Raw genomic sequence first — 21320 nt, 5'->3', positions numbered from 1 at the left:
ACCTTGAAACTCCCTCTTTCCCGGCCCCACCCCACAGCCCTCACCCCAACCTTCTGCCCCAGCCCTGAGCTCCTCCCACACCCCAAATCTCTCATCCCCAGCTCCATTGTGTCATGGGCGTCAACAACTTTCTTCAACTGGGTCACCAGAAAAAGTTTGAAAACCACTGTTTTATAGGACTGTACCTCTAGTCCCTGCTGGACATTTAAACTGCATCATTAAAAGCTTCATAAAATTAAGTGTGATTTTTAGGCCCAACCCAGGACTGGAAGAGCAGGCCACTGAACTTCAATGGGAGATGGGCTCTTATGAAAATCTCAGCCTAAGGGAATCAGGTGCTAAGTTCCCTCACCTCAACAGGAAAGGAAATCCCATCCATAGGTACCACTGAGAGCTCATATTCATTGAAAACAACTATCAGCACCAATATGTTACTTACACATGTTCACTCCCAGGTTCTGATCCGTGTCATGTACTTGTCTGGGACTGCAGCACTCATTACCGTGGTATATATGGTGTAACTGGGGGAAAAGGGGGAAAAAAGATGTACTGTGTGCTTAAAATACCATCTCAAATCCAGGAAGATACGGGTAACAACAGCAAAGCAATAGAATCAATCTTACTAGAAAGAAGCATTCTACTTGTCCAAATCAAAACAATCAAAAGGCACAGAGTGTTGAAATATCCGGAAGAGTTTGGTAACACTGACAGCCAAATTCTCTCCTGGTGCAAAATGGCACAGCTCTATAGAGATCAAGGGAATTTTACCCAGCAGAAAATATGCCCTAAATTGTGAGTCTGCATCTATTTGATCAGTTTACTAGAATATTAATAGTATTGATCTCAATTGTTACAGTGACAGAATTCAAATTGTGAGGAAGAGTATAAGCACAATATATAGGGGCTTAAATCCTTGTTGCTGACCCTGAGGAACCAATTCCAGAGCTCTTTGCGTGATTGAGGGAAGCTGTGGAGATACTGAGCTACGTCTAAAAATAAAACAGGACAACAGGAAGAAGGGGAGATGCAAATTTTTGTAAAACATAGAGCCATTATGGAGCCAGTGAAAGAACTCAGCACTGGTTAGGCATGCAGTAGCTTGTAAAACTACACTCAGTAGCTACGGTATGCATGTATTATTTTTTCCTCTTCAAAGCAAAGCAAATTTACTAACACTGATTAACAAAGGCAAGAGTTGCAACAAAAACTAAGTGGAAAATGAACATTCAACATATCAGGAACAAGATGCATCACTCAGGGGAAGACTGGCTGGTCTGAGTATCAATTTGCTTCATTGTTGCATATTATTGTGAAGTGTAGACTCCACACACAGGAGGACTGAGCCTTATGAACTATGGTTCTTTTACTGGACAGTGAGTGACCGACAAAGAAGTCAGAAACCCAAGTGAGGGCAGACACTGAAAAGCACTGAGCACAGGAGCAGTGTTTAAGGCTGGGGAAAATCATGGGATATTTTGCACAGTTAAAGGAAAATCTTCTGATAATCTAAATCGAAATTAAATATAAACTGCCCTGGTGTGGCAATGGGCATTGATCTATGTTTCTAAACATGATACTTACTTGTTTAAGACCGGCCTCACTGATAATACCTATTCAAAAAAATTAAAGAGCCTGTCATTTTGTCAGATTAAAAGAAATGTTTAAGGCTATTTAGAAACAGTCGGATACAATTATTTAAGATGGATAACGCAAGATCAAAGGTTACCCTATCCATTTTTAAAAATCAGAGCACTTTATTGAACATTTTTAAACAAAAAAGCTTTGCAAATGCACAAAGTTTTGTCAAGTTCCTCCATTTAAGAGGAACTTGTATCAACCTTCTACCCCCTCTCTAAGTGTCTGCAGTATTTATACCTGTGCTTGTACCAAAGAAATCATCTAATAATGCTGGTGATACAGTCAACCTGCGTTCCTCACATGCTCCTGTCTGAGCAATCAGAATACAGCTATGTTACACATGTTCCTCATTTAAAAGTAATAGTTCATAGCATCCTAAAAGGAACCACTACAATTATAGTATATAATGGGCAGAAATCAGTGGAACTTGTACTTTTAATTCCCTAATGTGCTTCTGAAAGTCTACCATATCTGAATTACTGCCTAAAAACCCCACACAAGAATCAAGGCTGCCCAATTAATTCTGGATGCTCAGTTTGAGACCACTGTAGCCTAATTTTCAGAGAAGCTGAGCACCCACAGTGTCAGCTGAAGCCAATGGGGGCTGAAAATTAAACCCCAGGATTCTCAACTTGGGCGCTCCAAAATTGAGTCACCCACAATTCACAGACACTGGAAAATTTGGGCTTAAGTGACTTGCCCAAGGTCATACACTAAATCAGCAGCACAGCCTGGCTCAGTTCTCCATCACTAGAGCGCAGTTCAAGTGACCCTTGACGACAATCGCCACTCAAATGAGCAAACATGAGCCCTTTGCTGTATATCCTTAGCCATGAAATGCCTGTGTAATTTTCCAAATCCTCACTAAAAACCGTCACATTCCTTAATCGCTGTTCTAACCTTCTCTCCAAACAGCAGAATTTTTAGTCAACATCCAGACATCATGATGCAAAATTTAAAAGAAATACCTGAAAGAGGGTCTCAAAATTAATATTGTCCCATCCAGTGGCATTGAGAGCTTTAATGGCTGCAGTTCTGCAAGGAAAGGATGCAACGTCACTCAACAAAAATAACGGCCATAGAAAACGTTATGCAGCCTGAATGAGAAATGTTGGCCACTAAATCAATCCACATCAAAACATCTGCTTGGGGCTTAATTACACTAAAAGATGGTATGAGCTGAATCCAATCGACCATAATTGAATGAGAGGCATTACCATTAGAGGATATAGCTACAGAACTGCAGCCAATCTGCCAACACATTTTGCCCCCTTGCATCAAACAGCCAAATCAACTAAAAACGTTGCTGAGGCTTTTAACAATGCCTCCAAACAGCCTGTCATTGTGAGGCCTGAACACTATGGTTAGGGTTAAATTCTGTCTTCTACTGGGACACCAACACCAAGCATCTTTCCCTTCCCACGATTTTCTTCTGCCTCATGTTAGAGAGTCGTCACCCTGTGACCACTGTGCTTCCAGCCAAAGAGCACTGGAACCAGGCAGTATCACTCCTTACCTGGTCTAGTTTCTTCTGAGTGAGGCTGCAGGAGCTGAAGTGGCTGCCTGCTCAGCACATGAAGCTGCCCAGGGAAGCACCCAAGAAGCCTGTGTCACCTCTTAAATACAAAAACGGCATCCGGGGTCACAACTCCTACTCAAACTCACCTTCGTTTATCAAATGGAGGAGGAGCAACCCAGTGGTCATAGTTTGTTTCCACACGGAACCACCTACACCACAAAACAAACCAAAAAAGCAAGTGTAATTTCACCCAGTTGCACAGGTGGCTAATAAAAACAGACATGAGGTTTTTTTGGCATGTTTGTTTGTTTTACTTTAGTGAAAAAGATAAGGTTTTTTAAAATGCTTTTTACTTCTGTTAGCCCTGCAAAGCCAGCATTACTAACAGAGAATCAGCTGGATTCATCTTGTGCATCAACTGAATTGTCTGCTAAATTCTAGTTACGACGACAAATTATTTACCCAATAGTAATATCTGAACCTAGTGGGGTTGCAGATAGGTCACAGATAGCGCAGTTTAGCATGCAAATCTTTTATTACCAGCGATGATACAAAAGGAGGAAAGAATCCAGCATAACTTTCAGATCCCAAAGTGAGTGTGCAAGGCTAACAGTCAGAAAAACATCCTGTTACTTGTAAATTGAGCTGTACATCAGTGACACACATGAATTTGAAACATCCCTGAATCTCCTACATACATGCAGACTGGCATATTATTGCCAGTGAAGCGGCTCAGCAATTGGATAGCATTCATATCTGTACCAGTAACTGAATTGTACTTCTTGTCACAGGCTTATATAATCTCAATTGTGTGTATTGTCCTCAGTAAAAAAAAAAAAACAATCCACATGTCCCTTTTCTCCCCCCGGTTCTCTGAGGACTGCCCCTGCCCTGTCCGAAAGTGGCTTCCCTGGCTGAGGAGGGCTGGATGGAGCTCCATTCAGAGACATTAGCGAAAGCATCTCCAGGCTCAACCATAGTCGACACTGCAGACCACAAGATGCTGCCCTCCCACCGCGTCTTGGGTCTATTGAACACTCTTCCCAATAGCAGCTCACAAAGGTGAAACAAAGCAACATTTGTGGCCACTTACGCTCCAGCTGTGGGCTCAAGAGGCCAGATGTCTGCCGGCCCCCTTCTATTCCTTGTGATGACCACGCCCTCTTTGGGCGACGTTCCTGCGACGATGTAGTAAACGTCCGCAATGATCGGGGTCGCAGCCAGTTTGAGAACGGCAGCTTGAAAGTCTGCAGCTTTGCTCAGGGTCTAGTGCAAAACCAAAATCACTGGGAATCAATACTGCACAGCCTGCCGAGACACTGCATCAAGACAGCTCAGAGCCGGGGGGCTCTTGGCTCCAGTGAAGGCTGCATTTTATGGAAAAGGTCAGTTTTGGCTTAGTGATCAGTAGAGTGGGTATCTGTGTAGTATGGGAATGGTTTCTCATTTAGGCCCTGATCTTGCAATCAATGTATGCACTCTAAGCAGGCCCACTGAAGCCAAGAGGACTAGGCAATGTGCTTGAACTTAAGCACGCATCTAAATGTTGGCAGAACTGGAACCATATATAAACCCAAATTGTACACCACATCCTCCCACTAGTGAGAAGTTAATGCTAAGAGTCGTTCCTTTCAACTCATCAGGCCCATTAGGAAGAATGAGGAAACCAAAAAAGAGAAAAACAACCCCAAGACTGGGATTTTTAAAGGAGCCTAAGGAAATTAGGCCCCTGCTCCCAGCTGACTTTCAATGGGACTTGGGTAGTTAACTCCCTTAGGCTCCTTTGAATATCCCAGCCCAAGCACACGATTGTCAGGTAGGTCCAGGTTTGGTGAACACACATTTTTCCCCACAGCTAGTAAGTGACATTTTTAAAAATTCCATGAAAATAGCTGTCCAACCCGACTTCCACCATTCGGCATAAGAACCAGGAAAGGACAATGACTAGGAATTGAGTACTCTGGTTTCACCATCCGAACTGAGTAAAATATAGAAAGTACCCAGAGAGCATCAATGATGAAAAGTAAAGGACCTGAGTGTGTTGTCAATTTCCACGGAAGCACTTTGCAGGACTGAGCCCTAAATTATGGGATGAAAGAAAAAAGGCTTCTCCAGGCCTTGGTTTTAACTTTGGTTTATGTGAATACTGGTGGCAGTGGGGAGATAAAAATGCAAATGAGTTATTTAAACCTTACTCCTGCAAACTTATACACGTAACTTCATGCACACGGCTAGTCCCATTGATGTCAATGGAGTTACTCATAAGTGTAAAACTATGCACATGCTGAAGTGTTTGCAAGATTAGGGCTGTAGGAAATACTCCCTTAAAAACTGACCCTAACAAATTAACACAGTACAGGAATTAAAAGAAAACAGGGCTTGTGAAATAAAAACAAACAAATGAGACAGCAGGTACCTTGTATAACAAGGTACATGAAGAAATTAAATGTTTAGCAATGTCAGGCTCTCGGTAACCAAAGGTTTGGTTTTTTTCCTCATATACAGCTGTCTCAATGTTTGCTCATTATTCCACTGCAGTTATGCAAGAAACATATGGTGCGTATGGTACAAAGGTCACTACCATTGTCTAGACTGCACCTGCAAATTCATTTCAGATGTGCTGAACTAGTATCAGGTGTGTGAATGAGAGCCAAACAGGAAAGAAGCAGGAGGTTGGATTTGTGTGTCACAATGTGTAAGTGCTCTCCTCTCATCACCTTGTTCAAAGTCACTTGTTTGGTTCCCTTAGCCTGGGATCTGTGCACTGAAATCCTAATAATTGCTTAGAGCTTCGTGCACATACTTCCTATGCAGCCCTCTGTACATTTCTATCTTCATTCCACATATCATGGCAAGATGGAGTTTGGTTACAGACAGTTAATTTTCTTTAGCTTTTGGACAAGATGTACCTGGCATTTCAAAAAGATTATTACTATTGGGGGTTCAGTAATCAGCTATAGGGAGAACTCTGCAATTCAGGAAATCTAGTATGCTCAGGTTTCAGAGTGGCAGCCGTGTTAGTCTGTATCAGCAAAAAGAACGAGGAGTCCTTGTGGCACCTTAGAGACTAACAAATTTATTTGGGCATAAGCTTTCGTGGGCTAGAACCCACTTCATCAGATGCATGGAGTGGAAAATACAGGAGCAGGTATAAATACATGAAAAGATGGGAGTTGTCTTACCAAATGTGAGGTCAGTCTAACGAGACAATTCAATTAACAGTAGCATACCAAGGGAGGAAAAATAACATTTGAAGTGGTAATGAGAGTGGTCCATTTCAAAAAGTTGACAAAACTTCAAAAACAGACTGCAATGTGAAACTGCAGAACTTGAATTAAATTGCAAATTGGACACCATCACATTAGGCCTGAATAAAGACTGGGAGTGGTTGGGTCATTACAAAACCTAAACCTAATTACCCCCATACTAATTTCCCCCTACTGTTGCTCATACCTTCTTGTCAACTGTTTGAAATGGGCCAGTCTCATTACCACTTCAAAAGTTTTTTTTCCTTCCTTGGTAGCCTACTGTTAATTGAATTGTCTCGTTAGACTGACCTCACACTTGGTAAGGCAACTCCCATCTTTTCATGTATTTATACCTGCTCCTGTATTTTCCACTCCATGCATCTGATGAAGTGGGTTCTAGCCCACGAAAGCTTATGCCCAAATAAATGTGTTAGTCTCCAAGGTGCCACAAGGACTCCTCTTTGTTCTAGTATACTCACGAACTTTCAACAAACACCCAGTGTTACACATAACGACTCCCTCCTTGAAAATTTAATCTCTCCCCTTTGGAGTTTCACCAAATGAATCAAATATAAGATCCCACAATGCCACTTTGATGCCTCAACAGGTGTGTATTATTTTTCAATGTCTTCGTTTTGAGATATTCTGGCAAAAGGCATTTGGCTTTACAATTAAAAACTGTTACACTAATTGTTTCAGTACATACATATTGCTGAAGGCAAAACATTGGATAAGCAGGTGGTTATTTTAAATCGAATCCCTGCAACAACTAACTAGCTTCTGCAGAAGTGTTCATTCAGGTTCTTCTGAGTTTGAGATGGGAACTGAATCTTCTCAAGAAGATTCAGACTAGCTCTCATCTAGCTAACTCAATATCAGTGAAGACATGGCAACACAAACTACCTGCTGAAGTACAGACCCAAGGACCCAAAAGAACTTGTACGCCTATGCCATCGTGGCTTCACGGCTTTTGTTATCTGATCTACCTAGATCAAAGCCAGCTCAGGTGTGTCTACATGCGCTGTATTCGCACCTCTGACTGCAGAAGAGACAGACCCTTTGTGACAGATTTATCAAAACTGCCAACTACAGTGCTGCTTTCAGACACCACACACCTGCTCCGCAGTGGAACATACTGTTTATTTTACTTGGAAACGAAAGCGTCTTGTTTGTTGTAATTCATGACACTGAGAAGCAGCGCAGTTTTATCTCGCCAACTACCCAGTACATCGCATATATGTATGAACCACGTGGGATTCCATTAAACCATAATCTTAGCCAGAGTTTAAATGCCTGTGTACTTCTCACTGTGAAGCTGAATACTTGCTGAAGCAATAGCCTAAATATGCAACTATATTTGCAAATAGTGTAAAATACCTTCCCTATCACATACCCATCTGTATGTCTAGCTACCAGTGCAGCTATGTCATAAATATAAAGTGAAGGGTAAACACCTTTAAAATTCCTCCTGGCCAGAGGAAAAACCCTTTCACCTGTAAAGGGTTAAGAAGCTAGGATAACCTCGCTGGCACCTGACCAAAAGGACCAATGAGGAGACAAGATACTTTCCAAGTTGGAGTGGGGGAGAAACAAAGGTTCTCTTTGTCTGTGTGTTGTTTTTGCCGGGACCAGAGCAGGAATGCAGGTCAGAACTCCTGTAAAGGGCTAATAAGCAATCTAGTTAGATATGTGTTAGATTCTGTTTTGTTTAAATGGCTGATAAAATAAGTTGTGCTGGAGGGAATGTATATTCCTGGTTTTGTGTCTTTTTGTAACTTAAGGTTTTGCCTAGAGGGATTCTCTATGTTTTGAATCTGATTACCTGTAAGGTATTTACCATCCTGATTTTACAGAGGTGATTCTTTTATTTTTTCTTCAATTAAAATTCTTCTTTTAAGAACCTGATTGCTTTTTCATTGTTCTTAAGATCCAAGGGTTTGGGTCTGTGTTCACCTATGCAAATTGGTGAGAATTTTTATCAAGCCTTCCCCAGGAAACGGGGCGTAGGGTTTGGGAGGATTTTGGGAGGGGGAAAGACGTTTCCAAGCGGGCTCTTTCCCTGTTATATATTTATTAGACACTTGGTGGTGGCAGCAATAAAGTCCAAGGGCGAAAGGTAAAATAGTTTGTATCTTGGGGAAGTTTTAACCTAAGCTGGTAAAAATAAGCTTAGGGGTTTTTTCATGCAGGTCCCCACATCTGTACCCTAGAGTTCAGAGTGGGGTAAAATACCTTCCCTATCGCATACCCACCTGTATGTCTAGCTAACAGTGCAGCTATTATGCATTTACACTACTTTGTAGCCACCTGGTCCCTTAAAATACTTCCTGTTCTGTGGGACGGGCGTCTTTTCACAGAAACTTAAATGTTACTGAGTGATAAATTCAAGCTACTTGGCAAGAAGCCCCTGCAGTACTGGAAGGGCCTCTATTTCCTGCCTTCGGACAGTTTATAGCTCAAAAACTCTCAACCAATACAATACGCTCCTATACAGGTCATATACTTGCCAGGGTATCTATGTAATTTTCAACACAAATGAAAAATGGAACGACAAAGTTCTTATTATACTTTGCGTCTTCAAACAGCTAGTGGTATGTGACTAAGATAAAGAAGATAGAACACTTTGCATACGTACATCCCTGACAAGCCAGCTGACTGGGACGTTTCGACTCAGGAAAGCAGCTACTGCATTCTCCCACCATCTTCCCTTATCTGAAAAAAGAAAAGGGAAGTGCTATTATACACGCAGGCAATTCCTGCTGCCAACCAATACCTATACTGTGTATCTTCATCATCTCTCCCCATCTTACCATCCTTCACTTCTCCTCTCAAGCTCTGTTTTCGATCTCTATAATCCTCTCCCTCACCAACAAAGTACAGTACAATAAATTCTCTAGCCATGCTGCTATTGGGAATCAAAGTGACAGCCACTGATTACCAACTTCAGCATCAGCTGCAGCAACTTTTGGGTGGAGAATGACCCACCAGGTAGCTATAATGCGACAGCCACTGCGTCAGGGACCAATACTGCAACAGAGTTTGGGACAACTAGTCTTTTCTCACTTTACCTACACCAAAAACCCAAAAGTAAAATCACTGTAGGAGACTCAATATCAAGTGAATTTAAGGGGCACTGTCACAAGAAGTACTCAACACCTCTCAGGAAAGACCAACACTAACAATTTCAGTCGTAAAGTCCCCACGTTCCTTTCCCATTACAGTTGGTGACTCACTGGCTTTTCCATTTATAAACATTATTTCTTCATAGCAGAATACTGGGCAAGAGAAAGGCTGAGGTTAGTGTAACAGAGGGCAGAGTCTTGTAACACACATTAACGACATGGTCACAATTCAGCCAGCCACGCCTAAACTGTTAACAGCTTCTAGGGGAAACGCTCCTACTTTTATGTTCCCTGTATAATTTATTGTATTTTAATTCTACAAAGAATGAAAAGTACTGGACAGAAATCTGGAGCACAGCTAAAAAAGCAGTGATGACTCTTTGGCTGAAGAAAACTAAGCAGAACAGAAACTGACATTCATGGTTAAAATTATCCACGGGCCAGAAACACAAATGAGAAAGTCCACAGGAAGAATCCTTCCTGTCACTTAAATAACTTTTAGGCTAATGTAGAGCCATCACCTCCTCTAGTCTCATGACTCCTTCCCTCAATTTTATCTCAATAGTTCAGCGGTAGGTAAAAAAAGCAAGCCAGTGGCAGTTGTTATTCTGCACAACAGCAATACACGCTCCCCGCACGCTGCTGTTGGTGCTATTGTTCTTTGTAGAGACCAAGGTCATACATCCTTATCATATAAGAGTATATGAAGCAAGATCATCATCTCAGTCCAGTGCCTGGTGGACAAGGGTGCCCTAACTTGACCCACATCGAACTACCTCTCAACTCTGGTGCTCAGACCCATCTCTAATATTTAACAATGCTTAATTCTCCTTTTGCCTCCCCCTCATTAAACATTGGTTTGCTTCCTTCAAAAACTGGGATCCAAGGTCTGACCGTTCTATACATGCCTCTACATCTTTCAATCTAAACTCAGGTTCCCAAGGGGGAGAGACTGGCCTCTAACTTAAAGGGACATTGCCACCTCTGCCTTCATTGCTCTCAAATGCTTTTCCATTGTCATCAGTTGTCCCTTCTCTCTCCAATGACCCTTCAAGTGGGTCTGCACTGCTTCTCAGTCTTCCCTCATCCCTTAATCCACTGTCTCCAACCACTTCTTCAACCCTTCTTTTCCCACGCTGCAGATCCAACTGCCTCTCTTCTCCTCTTTTCCCCCGTATGCATGGGCCCTACCATACTAGAACAGGCCAGGGGATCCAGGCTTTTGACTCCCTGCACAAGATGGTCTCTTTCTCTCAGCCCCATGTCTCCCTTCCTCAGTGGCGTCTCCTCAAAGGGCCACAAATTCTCCTCCTGCTGCCTCCCCAGAATTCCCCCATCTCCTGCTTCTGCTGTTTGAAGTTCAAATGCTGCCATATAGACATCTAAACATCTCTCCTCTTCGGGGTGGCCACAGGTGCTTATGTATGCAGGAGGCCAGAAAGTTGTGCTCTACCCCACTTCAGTGGCCAGCATGTTTGAGGGAGACTCTGGCAGAAGAGTCGGACAAGGATAAAAGCAGCTGAACTGCAGTAAGTCCCATCTAACGTAGGAGAGTTGTCAGGCATAAGGTGATAGCTCCAACCTCACTTAGACAAAAGTGCTTTAGAACGATGTTCAACTACATCATTTACAACTAAGGAGTTAAACTATTGAAATGTTTTGGTATGACAGTGCTATGGTTGTGAGCTTGACTTACCTCGTTCATCACCAGAAATTGTAAACTTGTGTGGACTCTGTCCGGTCCATAAGCCGACATAGCCCATAAATGTGGTACCCTTATACGCTACCTGAAATCAGAAAATGTACACCATTCTACAATTATGGGACAGACATGTTTTTAATACAATGGTCCAAAACAGATTCTTACATTTTACCTGTGGATTTCCAGTGAAGAAATAACTGGATTCCAACATTTGTCATTTGAAAAAGTTAACGCAATAACATTATGACATTCAAATATCTGCATCATGATTGAAGAAGGAAACTAGAGATAAAAAAAGCGAAGATTAAATTCCATTGCATTTCATTGCTAAGGATAACCCAACTGCTATTAAAATGTTGTTCAAGTTAGCGAGTGTCTGACTGTGAGGCAGAATCCTCCATTTCTAAGATAGACAGATATGAGGAGACTGCAACAGCAAATACATCATTTAAAATATTAAAAACTAAAACACACACATTGGTCAGCGCATATAATATTTGCAGAAGTTGTCAGACTGACAGCCATGCAATAAGATTCTTAAAAAGGAAAAGATAGTGTTGAAAGGGAAGAATCAGAGAAATCAGAGACGAAAATTACTTGTTAGGCTCTCCAATCCCTCTCCTCACCAAAACTGAGCTCTACTGCATGTGTTCAAATATTTTGATCATGTTTTAAATGTGCTCTGCGTTTGGTCTCCTTGGGAGACTATTCTCCAGCCAAATACATCGCACAATCAAGAAGATTTTTCTCAAACTCAGTCTGAGTTCCCCTTTTCTTAACTTCCTTCCATTAAACTCTTGTTATACACCCATGTACCACCTTAAATAATTCCTCTCCATTCTTGGAGTTTTCACCATTCTAATATTTGTAAACTTGTGTTCTCCCTTCACTATCCTATACATATTTTGCTCTTTCAATATTTCCTTGTAAGTAGGTCTCTCCTGGCCCCAGGTCAATTTTGTTTTAGTATGAATTCTGTCCAGTTTTTCAATTTCTCTCTGATATTGTGGTGCCCAAAAATGAATAACTCAAATGCAGTTACACCGTAGCCCCAGAGAGAGAGGCTGGGGTGCTCAGATACTACAATGATAAACAAAGCTCTATTATATAAACCTGGACAGATGGCGAAGCACTCTAAACAGCAAATATTCTATTACTCATTTTCTTGCACTCCTCTGTGGATTTGTTATTCAAACCACTAAGTCCAGCTGCTTAAAAATATGCAGACCTGTGTGCCATTCTCAGAAAACAGCATCAACCCGTACCAAAAACAGACCATACCTGCCCATTTTGCATAAACTGCACGTCAATTGTCATCTTGCGTAAAATATCTCCGAAAGCATAGTCCATGTTCCGACCATGGTAAATCTTTCCCTTGGAATCTTGAGCAACAATACTGGTACAGAACCTTGGAAAACAAAAGCAGAAGGGAACTATCTAAAAAACCCCAAAACACAGAGATTTTTTCAATATTGAATAATTTTTCAGGAAATTTCTTACGGCCGTGACTGAACCTTTATTTTATTTTATTTTCTCTGTAAAATGCCATTAGCACTTATGGCATTGCATATACAAATGTTAAACAGCTACAGTTTAAAAAACCACATGTGGAGACCACAAAGCAATGTAAACACTCATCTGTGACAGTAAAAGTTGCGTTTGCAACCTTCTCTCCGCCCCTTTCAGCATATGTATTACGATGCCATCTTTAATTATATACCATTTCTATACTGTACATATTGCCATCCAATTGTTTTTACTGACTGAGATACACATCTATAATATCCTATAGTACTATGTGCTACTCTTTGTCTGACAGACCAACAGAGTCCATGAAAAGAAAAGGAGGACTTGTGGCACCTTAGAGACTAACCAATTTATTTGAGCATAAGCTTTCGTGAGCTACAGCTCACTTCATGGGATGCTGCAGCTCACGAAAGCTCATGCTCAAATAAATTGGTTAGTCTCTAAGGTGCCACAAGTACTCCTTTTCTTTTTGCGAATACAGACTAACACGGCTGCTACTCTGAAAAGAGTCCATGAAAGTTATTTATAGGACAAACACAATTATAACCCAGCACTATAATTCCTAGCTATAAAGGTCAGGTGCTACTCTTGGTACATAGGCATCTCAGTTTCCTCCAACCATAAAAATACCTTTTCAAGCAGGTAACATGCTGCTTTCATTCACTAACCTTAAAGGTACCAATCCCCATCCCGCTGCAAATTATCAACCAGTTCAGCAGTTTCTTTGGATACAAAAAATCTAAAATTATGCCCATAAAATAAATGATGTATCTACATTTACCTTGACAAGCCCAGGGTCAAGTTAAAAAGAATTAACTTAGCTAGGTCTCTCTCTTCTCCCTTGACTAAAACAATAATTACCCTTAATATAACAGGATTGGGCCCGATATTAAAATGCATGCTTTATATATTGGTTCTCAACTCTCTAAAGGCAAAAATCAAAAAAGATATTGAATTATTGACAATGAAAATGATAAAAATATATCAGAATTTAAAAAATTATGTGTACTTATGGTTGTAGAAAAAATTTGTATTATTTAAGAAACAGGATGTAATCATGTAATGAAAGACTGTATTATGATGTATGTACACAAGAGAGGCGTTCAAATTACACATGCAGCCTCTTAACACTGACTGCTCCTGACCTGAGTGCTTAACTGTGCAACTTAACATCTCTGCAATGCCCTAGCTTACTCATCATGAGGTCCAGGGAAGTGAGTCCCAGGAGTTGTGCAATTTTTTGTCTTACAAGACATAGTGAATAGAGCTGAGTGGGAAATGTTTTTCCTGTCTTGGGAAAATTTTCCCATCCCAAATAGGGACAAAAAGTTGAAGTCTCAAAAGTTTTTGCAAACTGACAATCCAAAAAAAAAAAAAATTAAATCAGTTTAGGTCAATCAAAATGCTTTGTTTTGATTTCAACCTTTTAATGTTTTATATTTTAAACTATAATTAACTTAAATTTCTAAATAAAAAGTCATTTTAAACAGAAAAATGGAAATTTTTCATTTCAAATGTTTCAAAACAGGACATTTCGACAATTTCAAAACTTCCCAAAAACTTGAGACAGACAAGAAATCTATCGAAACCAACCCTTTCCCGCAAACAATTTCAGTTTTGATGAATTGGCACTGTCTGACAAAAAAGTTGAGTCAAAAATTTCACAACCAGCTCTAATAGTGATTGAGGCATTCACAGCTCATTGTTACTGGATTGCTAAATTTGCCACTCAAGCATTTATAACATAACCTTTAGCAGTGCATGTTATACATTTAGCACTTCTTAGTTAAAATCTCACTGCACTTAGAATGTGATTTTCAAATGCTCAGACTTGGTAAAATCAAAATAAATTTTCATCAGAACATTAAGACACTTTCCTTCAATGAGAGAGATATCCCCACCAAATTTCAACTTCAGTTTCCTTACACCAGCTGTTGCAGCATTTAAACGTAAAAAAATAAAATAAAAAAGCCACTAAGAACATTTTTATACTGATGAAAGCATATTTTTTTCCACTCTCCCGTTACTTGAAAACTAAACAATTTTGGCTCAAAGTTTCCCAAAACATAAATTCCAATTCAGGCAGATTTTAACCCAAAATGTGAGAGTTCAGAGAAGTTATGAGTAACTTAAACCAGTAACCAGGAGTTTAAAATGCAAATTGTTATAGAACCCTAATTATAGCAATCGGTCTCCCTCTAATACTGCTCTCTCATAGCAAACCATACCTTACAGTCTTTAACTCTTAATAGACAACTCTTCAGCTAGAAAGTAATTAACCAGAGCTATCTGGCCTTTATTAGCATTAAGAAACAACTTACACATCACAAAATAAAAATCTCCTGTTAAAAATATAGAATTTTATCCATTGTGAGTGGCATCTGAGTCATGCAGTAACACTTGAATGATTACTGAACATTTGACCATCACTTGTAGATCACGGCACACTCAAAGGAGCATATACCAAACTCTAAAAGCCATATTCAGCTCTTTTTTCAACAGGTACAACTCCAAGGACTCCAGTGGAACTGCACCCAATTACACCCAGGATACCTTTGACCTGAACTAGAAGGTATGTGTTAATGCAATATTTTTCCCTGTCTAGATAAGGTACACACACCCCTATGTAATAACCTACTGCTTATGGTAATAGTGGCACACTGTTTCCATAAAAGAGAATAGATGCCTGAGGATCCTGGAAGAAAACTGATAAAGAAAAAAATATGTCACTCTCCTTTCATAATATGCAGCAATCTAGGATTCCAAACACAGCACCCAGGCTGTTTTTACAGGATTACATGTAAAATATATTATGTTTAGATCATAGAAACGATGAGCAACAAATTAGCTTTCTGTTGCTATTTCATCACCACCTCGCATATGTTTTAGGACCCAATCCAGTGTCCTGCGGAGAATCCTCAACTCTTAATGGCTTCATTGTGAGCAGAGGGCACTGACTACCTCACAGCAGGGGCCCCGCACATATCAGATAGGTTTCAGAGTAGCAGCCGTGTTAGTCTGTATTCGCAAAAAGAAAAGGAGTACTCGTGGCACCTTAGAGACTAACCAATTTATTTGAGCATAAGCTTTCGTGAGCTACAGCTCACTTCATCGTATGCATAAAGTGGAAAATACAGTGAGGAGACTGGAAAGTACAGTGAGGAGTACAATCTCCTCACTGTACTTTCCACTTTATGCATCCGATGAAGTGAGCTGTAGCTCACGAAAGCTTATGCTCAAATAAATTGGTTAGTCTCTAAGGTGCCACAAGTACTCCTTTTCTTTTTACATATCAGATAGTTATGCTTGCAAAGAGACAGTGTCACCTAGAGTAAGCCCAACATTCAGCTACTGTGATGAAAAGGGGTCAAAACCAAACATGGAGAGCGAATTTTTCCAGATGAAAAATTTGTGTGTCATTTTTTTTTAAATTAAACATTTCTCTGCAGTGCTGTGAACTCAAACAACCTGTTTCTGTTTCCTCATGCACTAACTGACTGACTGAAAATAAACAAAAGTTAACTTTTTCCCCCCATTTAAGCTTGGTGGCTCAGTGGTTTAAGCACTGTCCTGCTAAACCCAGGGTTGTGAGTTCAATCCTTGAGGGGGTCATTTGGGATCTGGGGCAAAAATTGGGGATTGGTCCTGCTTTGAGCAGGGGGTTGGACTAGATGACCTCCTGAGGTCCCATCCAACCCTGATATTCTATGATTCGTTCACCGTAGGAAAGAGAACTATCCTCATTTTCCCACTGTAGACAAACCCAAAAAGTAACTTGCGGCTATAGCCACAATCAGCTAACATGACAGTTTTAAACACAAATGTACTTGTTTCCAAGCGGAAGCTAAGTGATACTTAACAAACAACTTTTCAAAAATAAACAAAACAAAAAACAAAACTCATTTTCTCAGAGCAGACAAATCCTCCTTACTTCTGCTTTTTGAGTGAAATCCTACAGCCTAAATGATTAAACGAATCTAATTTACTTTTTAACTGTTAAGGATCTAATGAGCTTTTGAAGGGATGCTCCCTGCCGGTTTGCTTTGACATTTCAATTAGGACTGTCAAGCAATTAAAAAAATTAATTGCAATTAACCGCACTGTTAACAATAATAGAATACCATTTATTTAAATATTTTTGGACGTTTTCTACATTTTCAAATATATTGATTTCAATTACAACACAGAATACAAAGCGTACAGTGCTCACTTTATTTTTGATTACAAATATTTGTGCTGTGAAAAACAAAAGAAATGGTATTTTTCCATTCACCTCATACAAGTACTGTAGTGCAATTTCTTTATCATGAAAGTGCAACTTACAAATGTAGAATTAAGTACAAAAAACATGCATTCAAAAATAAAACAAGGTAAAACTGTAGAACCTACAAGTCCAATCACTCCTACTTCTTGTTCAGCCAATCACTCAGACAAACAAGTTTGTTTACATTTGCAGAAGATAATGCTGCCTGCTTCTTGTTGACAATGTCACCGAAAAGTGAGAACTGGCCTTCGCATGGCACTGTTATAGCTAGTGTCACAAGATATTTACATGCACGATGCACTAAAGATTCATATATCCCTTCACGCTTCAACCACTCTTCCAGGGGACATGCGTTCATGCTGATGACGGGTTCTGCTTGATAACCATCCAAAGCAGTGTAGACCGATGCATGTCCATTTTCATCATTATGAGTCAGAAAATCAACCTTCTGCTGGTGGCATCTTTTTTGGTGGTTTGGGTTTTGTAGTTTCCACATCAGAGTGTTGCTCTTTTAAGATTTCTGAAAGCATGCTCTACACCTCGTCACTCTCAGATTTTGGAAAGCACTTCAGATTTTTAAATCTCGGTTCAAGTGCTGTAGCTATCTTTAGAAACTTCAGATTGGTATTTTCTTTGCATTTTGTCAAATTTGCAGAGAAAGTGTTCTTAAAATGAACAACATGTGCTAGGTCATCATCCGAGACAGCTATAACATGAAATATCTGGCAGAATGTGGGTAAAACAGAGCAAGAGGCATACAATTCTCCCCCAAGGAGTTCAGTCACAAATTTAATTTTTTTTTTTTTTTAACAACCGTCATCATCATGGAAGTATGTCCTCTGGAACGATGGCCGAAGCATGAAGATGCATATGAATCTTTAGCGCATCTGGCACATAAATATCTTGTGACGCCAGCTACAACAGTGTCATGTGAATGCCTGTTCTCACTTTCACGTGACATTGTAATGAAGAAGTGGCCAGCATTATCTCCCGTAAATGTAAACAAACTTATTTCTCTTAGTGATTGGCTGAACAAGAAGTAGGACTGAATGGACTTGTAGGCTCTAAAGTTTTACACGGTTTTGTTTCTGAGTTCAGTTAACAAAAAAACCTACATTTGGAAGTTGCACTTTCATGATAAAGAGATTGCACTACAGTACTTGTATAAGGTGAATTGAAAAATACTATTTCTTTTGTTTATCATTTTTACAGTGCAAATATTTATAATAAAAAATAATATAAAGTGAGCACTGTACACTTTATATTGTGTTGTAATCAAAATAGATATATTTGAAAATGTAGAAAAACATCCAAAATATTTAATAAATTTCCGTTGGTATTCTATTGTTTAACAGTGCGATTAATCGCGATTAATTTTTTTCATCACGATTAATTGTTTTGAGTTAATCATGTGAGTTAACTGCGATTAATTGACAGCCTTAATTTCAATATATACATTACTGCACTGCACCATCTCACCCCCCATTAGAGCATTAATGTTGCTTGATTGATTTGTACGCTCAAAATTCAGTCTGATTCCATCTCATATATTAGACCAGAGATTTATCATCTTCAATCTATTATACTTTATAGCCATTTTGCATTAAGACACTCTGCTCCACTGCCTTAAAATTGGAATATTCTGAATTTATTTCCCAGGATAAGTGAGATACTTACGCAGAAAATTCATAGGCCAAATTCACGAGAATTCCATCTCCAACACTAATCCCCAGTGCCTTGCACATTCCCAGGATCTCTCCTGCAAAGGGTTGAGGGATAAAAGACTCCAGTTCTTTTGCTACTGGCCGAATGACAGCATGGACCCACTTAGGTACACTTTCACTGAAAGACAAATCCAAAATATCAGCTAATCTTTCCCTTGAAGATGGGTGTGAGCAAGTCAGAGTGGTATGTACAGTATCTACACCTCACACATTAACCAGTTATTGGATTCACTGCCCATCTTGTCAGCACAAGACAGAAAGTTGTTTTGCGTTATCAATTATTAATTAGCAGCCACACTTGTGCTAGACTGCCTGTAGGGCTCACGATCTTATCCCTCGATCCCACAGCCATTGATCCACATAAGTAATCCCGCGGCGTTCAGCAGGATTCATGGAAGGGAAGGGAAGGGAAGCATGTGCTTAAGGCTTTACAGGGTGCAATGCTTTTTCCTCTCCCATTAGGGCCCCTCAAACTCCAAATTTTATACATTTCTAACCAGCCATCACTGTGGTATTGGGGGTTTTAAAATTGCTATTTATTAGGGTGACATTCACTCTACTTACATAAAGCCTGAGTATTGGGGCTTGAAGCTGGCAAAATCCACCATCACTCAGAGCACCCTCACCCAGCCAATGGGCCAGAACCAGCTACCTCCCCTTCCTCCCAGGTGTGCAAAGTATGGGCCCAGCCCATCATCACCCACTCGCAACATGGCCTTCCAGGGCCCCTCTGCACGGCCCCTAGGCCTGCTACCAAGGCAGCTGTTCAGCCAGCAGAGCCCCAGGGCAGGTTCCAAGCAAAGCAGCAGCTCCGGTACCATCCAGCAGGGGCCGTCCCGGCATGGGGAGATCTGCTAGGGACAAGACCAGGGGTTCTCAGACTTTTGTACTGGTGACCCCTTTCGCAGAGCAAGCCTCTGAGTGCGACCCCCCCCCCCAAATTAAAAACACTTGTTTATATATTTCACACCATTATAAATGCTGGAGGCAAAGCAGGGTTTGGGGGTGGCAGCTGGCGGCTGCCCCCCCTCCCCAGCTAATAACCTGGCGACCCCCTGAGGGGTCCCGACCCCCCCACTTTGAGAGCCCCTGGACAAGACACCAGGCAAAAGAAGCGGGTGGGGAAGGCGAGCGGAGAGCAAAGGGCGGCGGGGCGACGCTGGTTGCCCGCACTCGGCTCTGCTGGCTCCATGCCCCCCCCCGAGTGGGGCTGTGCAGCGTTGCTGAGGCAGGGCCCACCAGCCGGGCGCCACGGTGATGGGCGCCCTCGGAAAAACGAGGGGAGAGACACCCCCCCGCCCCCGAGCCACGCCCCGGGCTGGGTGTGTGGGACCGTGGGGGGCCCAGACAGCGGGGCCGGGCGGCGCCCCCAGAGGCCTCGCTCACACACTCACTCACTCGATGACCCGGGCCACGGCCGCCCGCAGGAAGGCCGGGTCGAAGTGCCGCAGGGCGGGCAGCCAGCGCTGCTGCGGGGCCTGCTCCAGGCTCACGTTGCACAGCGGGGGGGCGGCCGCCGCCGCCCCCCAGAGCAGCAGCCCCAGCCCCAGCGCGCAGCCCCAGCCCGCGCCCATGGCCCCGGCGCCCTCGGCCCAGCTCCGAGCGGGGAGCGCCCCGCGGGGCAGGGCGGAGCCGGCAGGGGCGGGGGCCGGCGGGCAAGCTCTGCCCCCGGGCGGGGGAGGATGTGAATCCCTGGCGCTAGATAAGGAAACGGATTTCTCACCCCAAAGGGGGCTAAGCGGGCTGTGAAGCCGCTAGGTTTCAGTCAGGGCCCGAGCAGCAGCCTGGGCCTTGGGGCAAAGCTTTTAAAACATTCCCTTCGCTTGGCTCCAGCCCCACCGACCCAGCCAGGCCTGGCCTCCCTCCATCCCCGTTCAGCCAGCGCCAGCCTTAAACCACGAACGCTGCGTTGCTGGGGCTTCTGGTCCCTATTTATACAAGGCTCTAGCTACATAGGGGGGCTGGAACCGTTTCTTTTTTTTTCTTTTTTAAATTGTGGGGGTGCTGACAGCCATTGCACCAAACTGTAAAGCTTGTCTATAAAAGGGAAACCACTTCAAGCCAGGCAGCGTAGCAGCCCCCCTACTTCCAGTACCTCTGTATGCATACACAAATGGACCCAGGGCAGCAGTTCCCCTTCCTACAGGTATGGACTCAGGCTTCCGACCAACTCTTAAAGGTGGTGTGGGTATTAGATAAACAAAGCATTAGCTATTGTTTACATTTTCTAGCGTAAAAACCTTTAAAGGGGAGGGAAAACGAATTAAAAAAAAAAAAATCAATCCAGCTTCTAACTTCGGGCTTTGCAACATAGTGTGAAGTGTTTTTAAAAGGGAACTTGTCAAAAGAAAAGCAGGGTGGGGAGAGGGACAGACAACAAAAAGGACAGAGATGAGAGAGGGAAATGTGACGGAAACAGGATGCAAATTATTTTTGAATAAAAAAACTGCATAGCAAAACGCTACAGAAAAGTAATTGGTTAGGTGCTATCAGCGGGGGGTGGTATAGACATGCACTTTATTTCATCTTCCAACAGATTTAGGCATCATTCTGCAATTGACTCAGTATGGCCAAAT

General features: G+C 41.8%; 1 protein-coding gene across 1 annotated transcript; it reads right to left on the bottom strand.

Moving 5' to 3' along the window:
- Positions 1–439: 439 nt before the first annotated feature.
- Positions 440–20363, bottom strand: NAAA (N-acylethanolamine acid amidase). The gene is made up of 10 exons (XM_084625786.1): positions 20143–20363; positions 18698–18862; positions 12511–12637; positions 11224–11314; positions 9041–9117; positions 4251–4423; positions 3304–3366; positions 2607–2673; positions 1582–1610; positions 440–521 (listed from the first exon to the last, which is right to left on the bottom strand). The coding sequence occupies exons 1-10, from the start codon at positions 20316–20318 to the stop codon at positions 446–448; spliced, it is 1044 nt and encodes a 347-aa protein (XP_084481912.1). The 5' UTR covers positions 20319–20363; the 3' UTR covers positions 440–445.
- Between the last annotated feature and the right edge of the window lie 957 nt (positions 20364–21320).

This window comes from Lepidochelys olivacea, assembly GCF_965140295.1.
Source record: "Lepidochelys olivacea isolate rLepOli2 genome assembly, chromosome: 4".
Taxonomy (NCBI): domain Eukaryota; kingdom Metazoa; phylum Chordata; order Testudines; family Cheloniidae; genus Lepidochelys; species Lepidochelys olivacea.
The sequence above is the reverse complement of the archived record's forward strand: the minus strand, read 5'-3'. Positions and strand labels throughout refer to the sequence as shown.

Excerpts from the sequence above, each read along its gene's own strand:
- NAAA (XM_084625786.1), bottom strand. The coding sequence starts at position 20,318 with ATGGGCGCGGGCTGGGGCTGCGCGCTGGGGCTGGGGCTGCTGCTCTGG. Across the intron at positions 9,118-11,223 it reads AATTTCTGGTGATGAACGAG|ATAAGGGAAGATGGTGGGAG; the intron begins GTAAGTCAAGCT and ends TTCTTTTTTCAG. Across the intron at positions 522-1,581 it reads GTGAGGCCGGTCTTAAACAA|TTACACCATATATACCACGG; the intron begins GTAAGTATCATG and ends CTTTTCCCCCAG.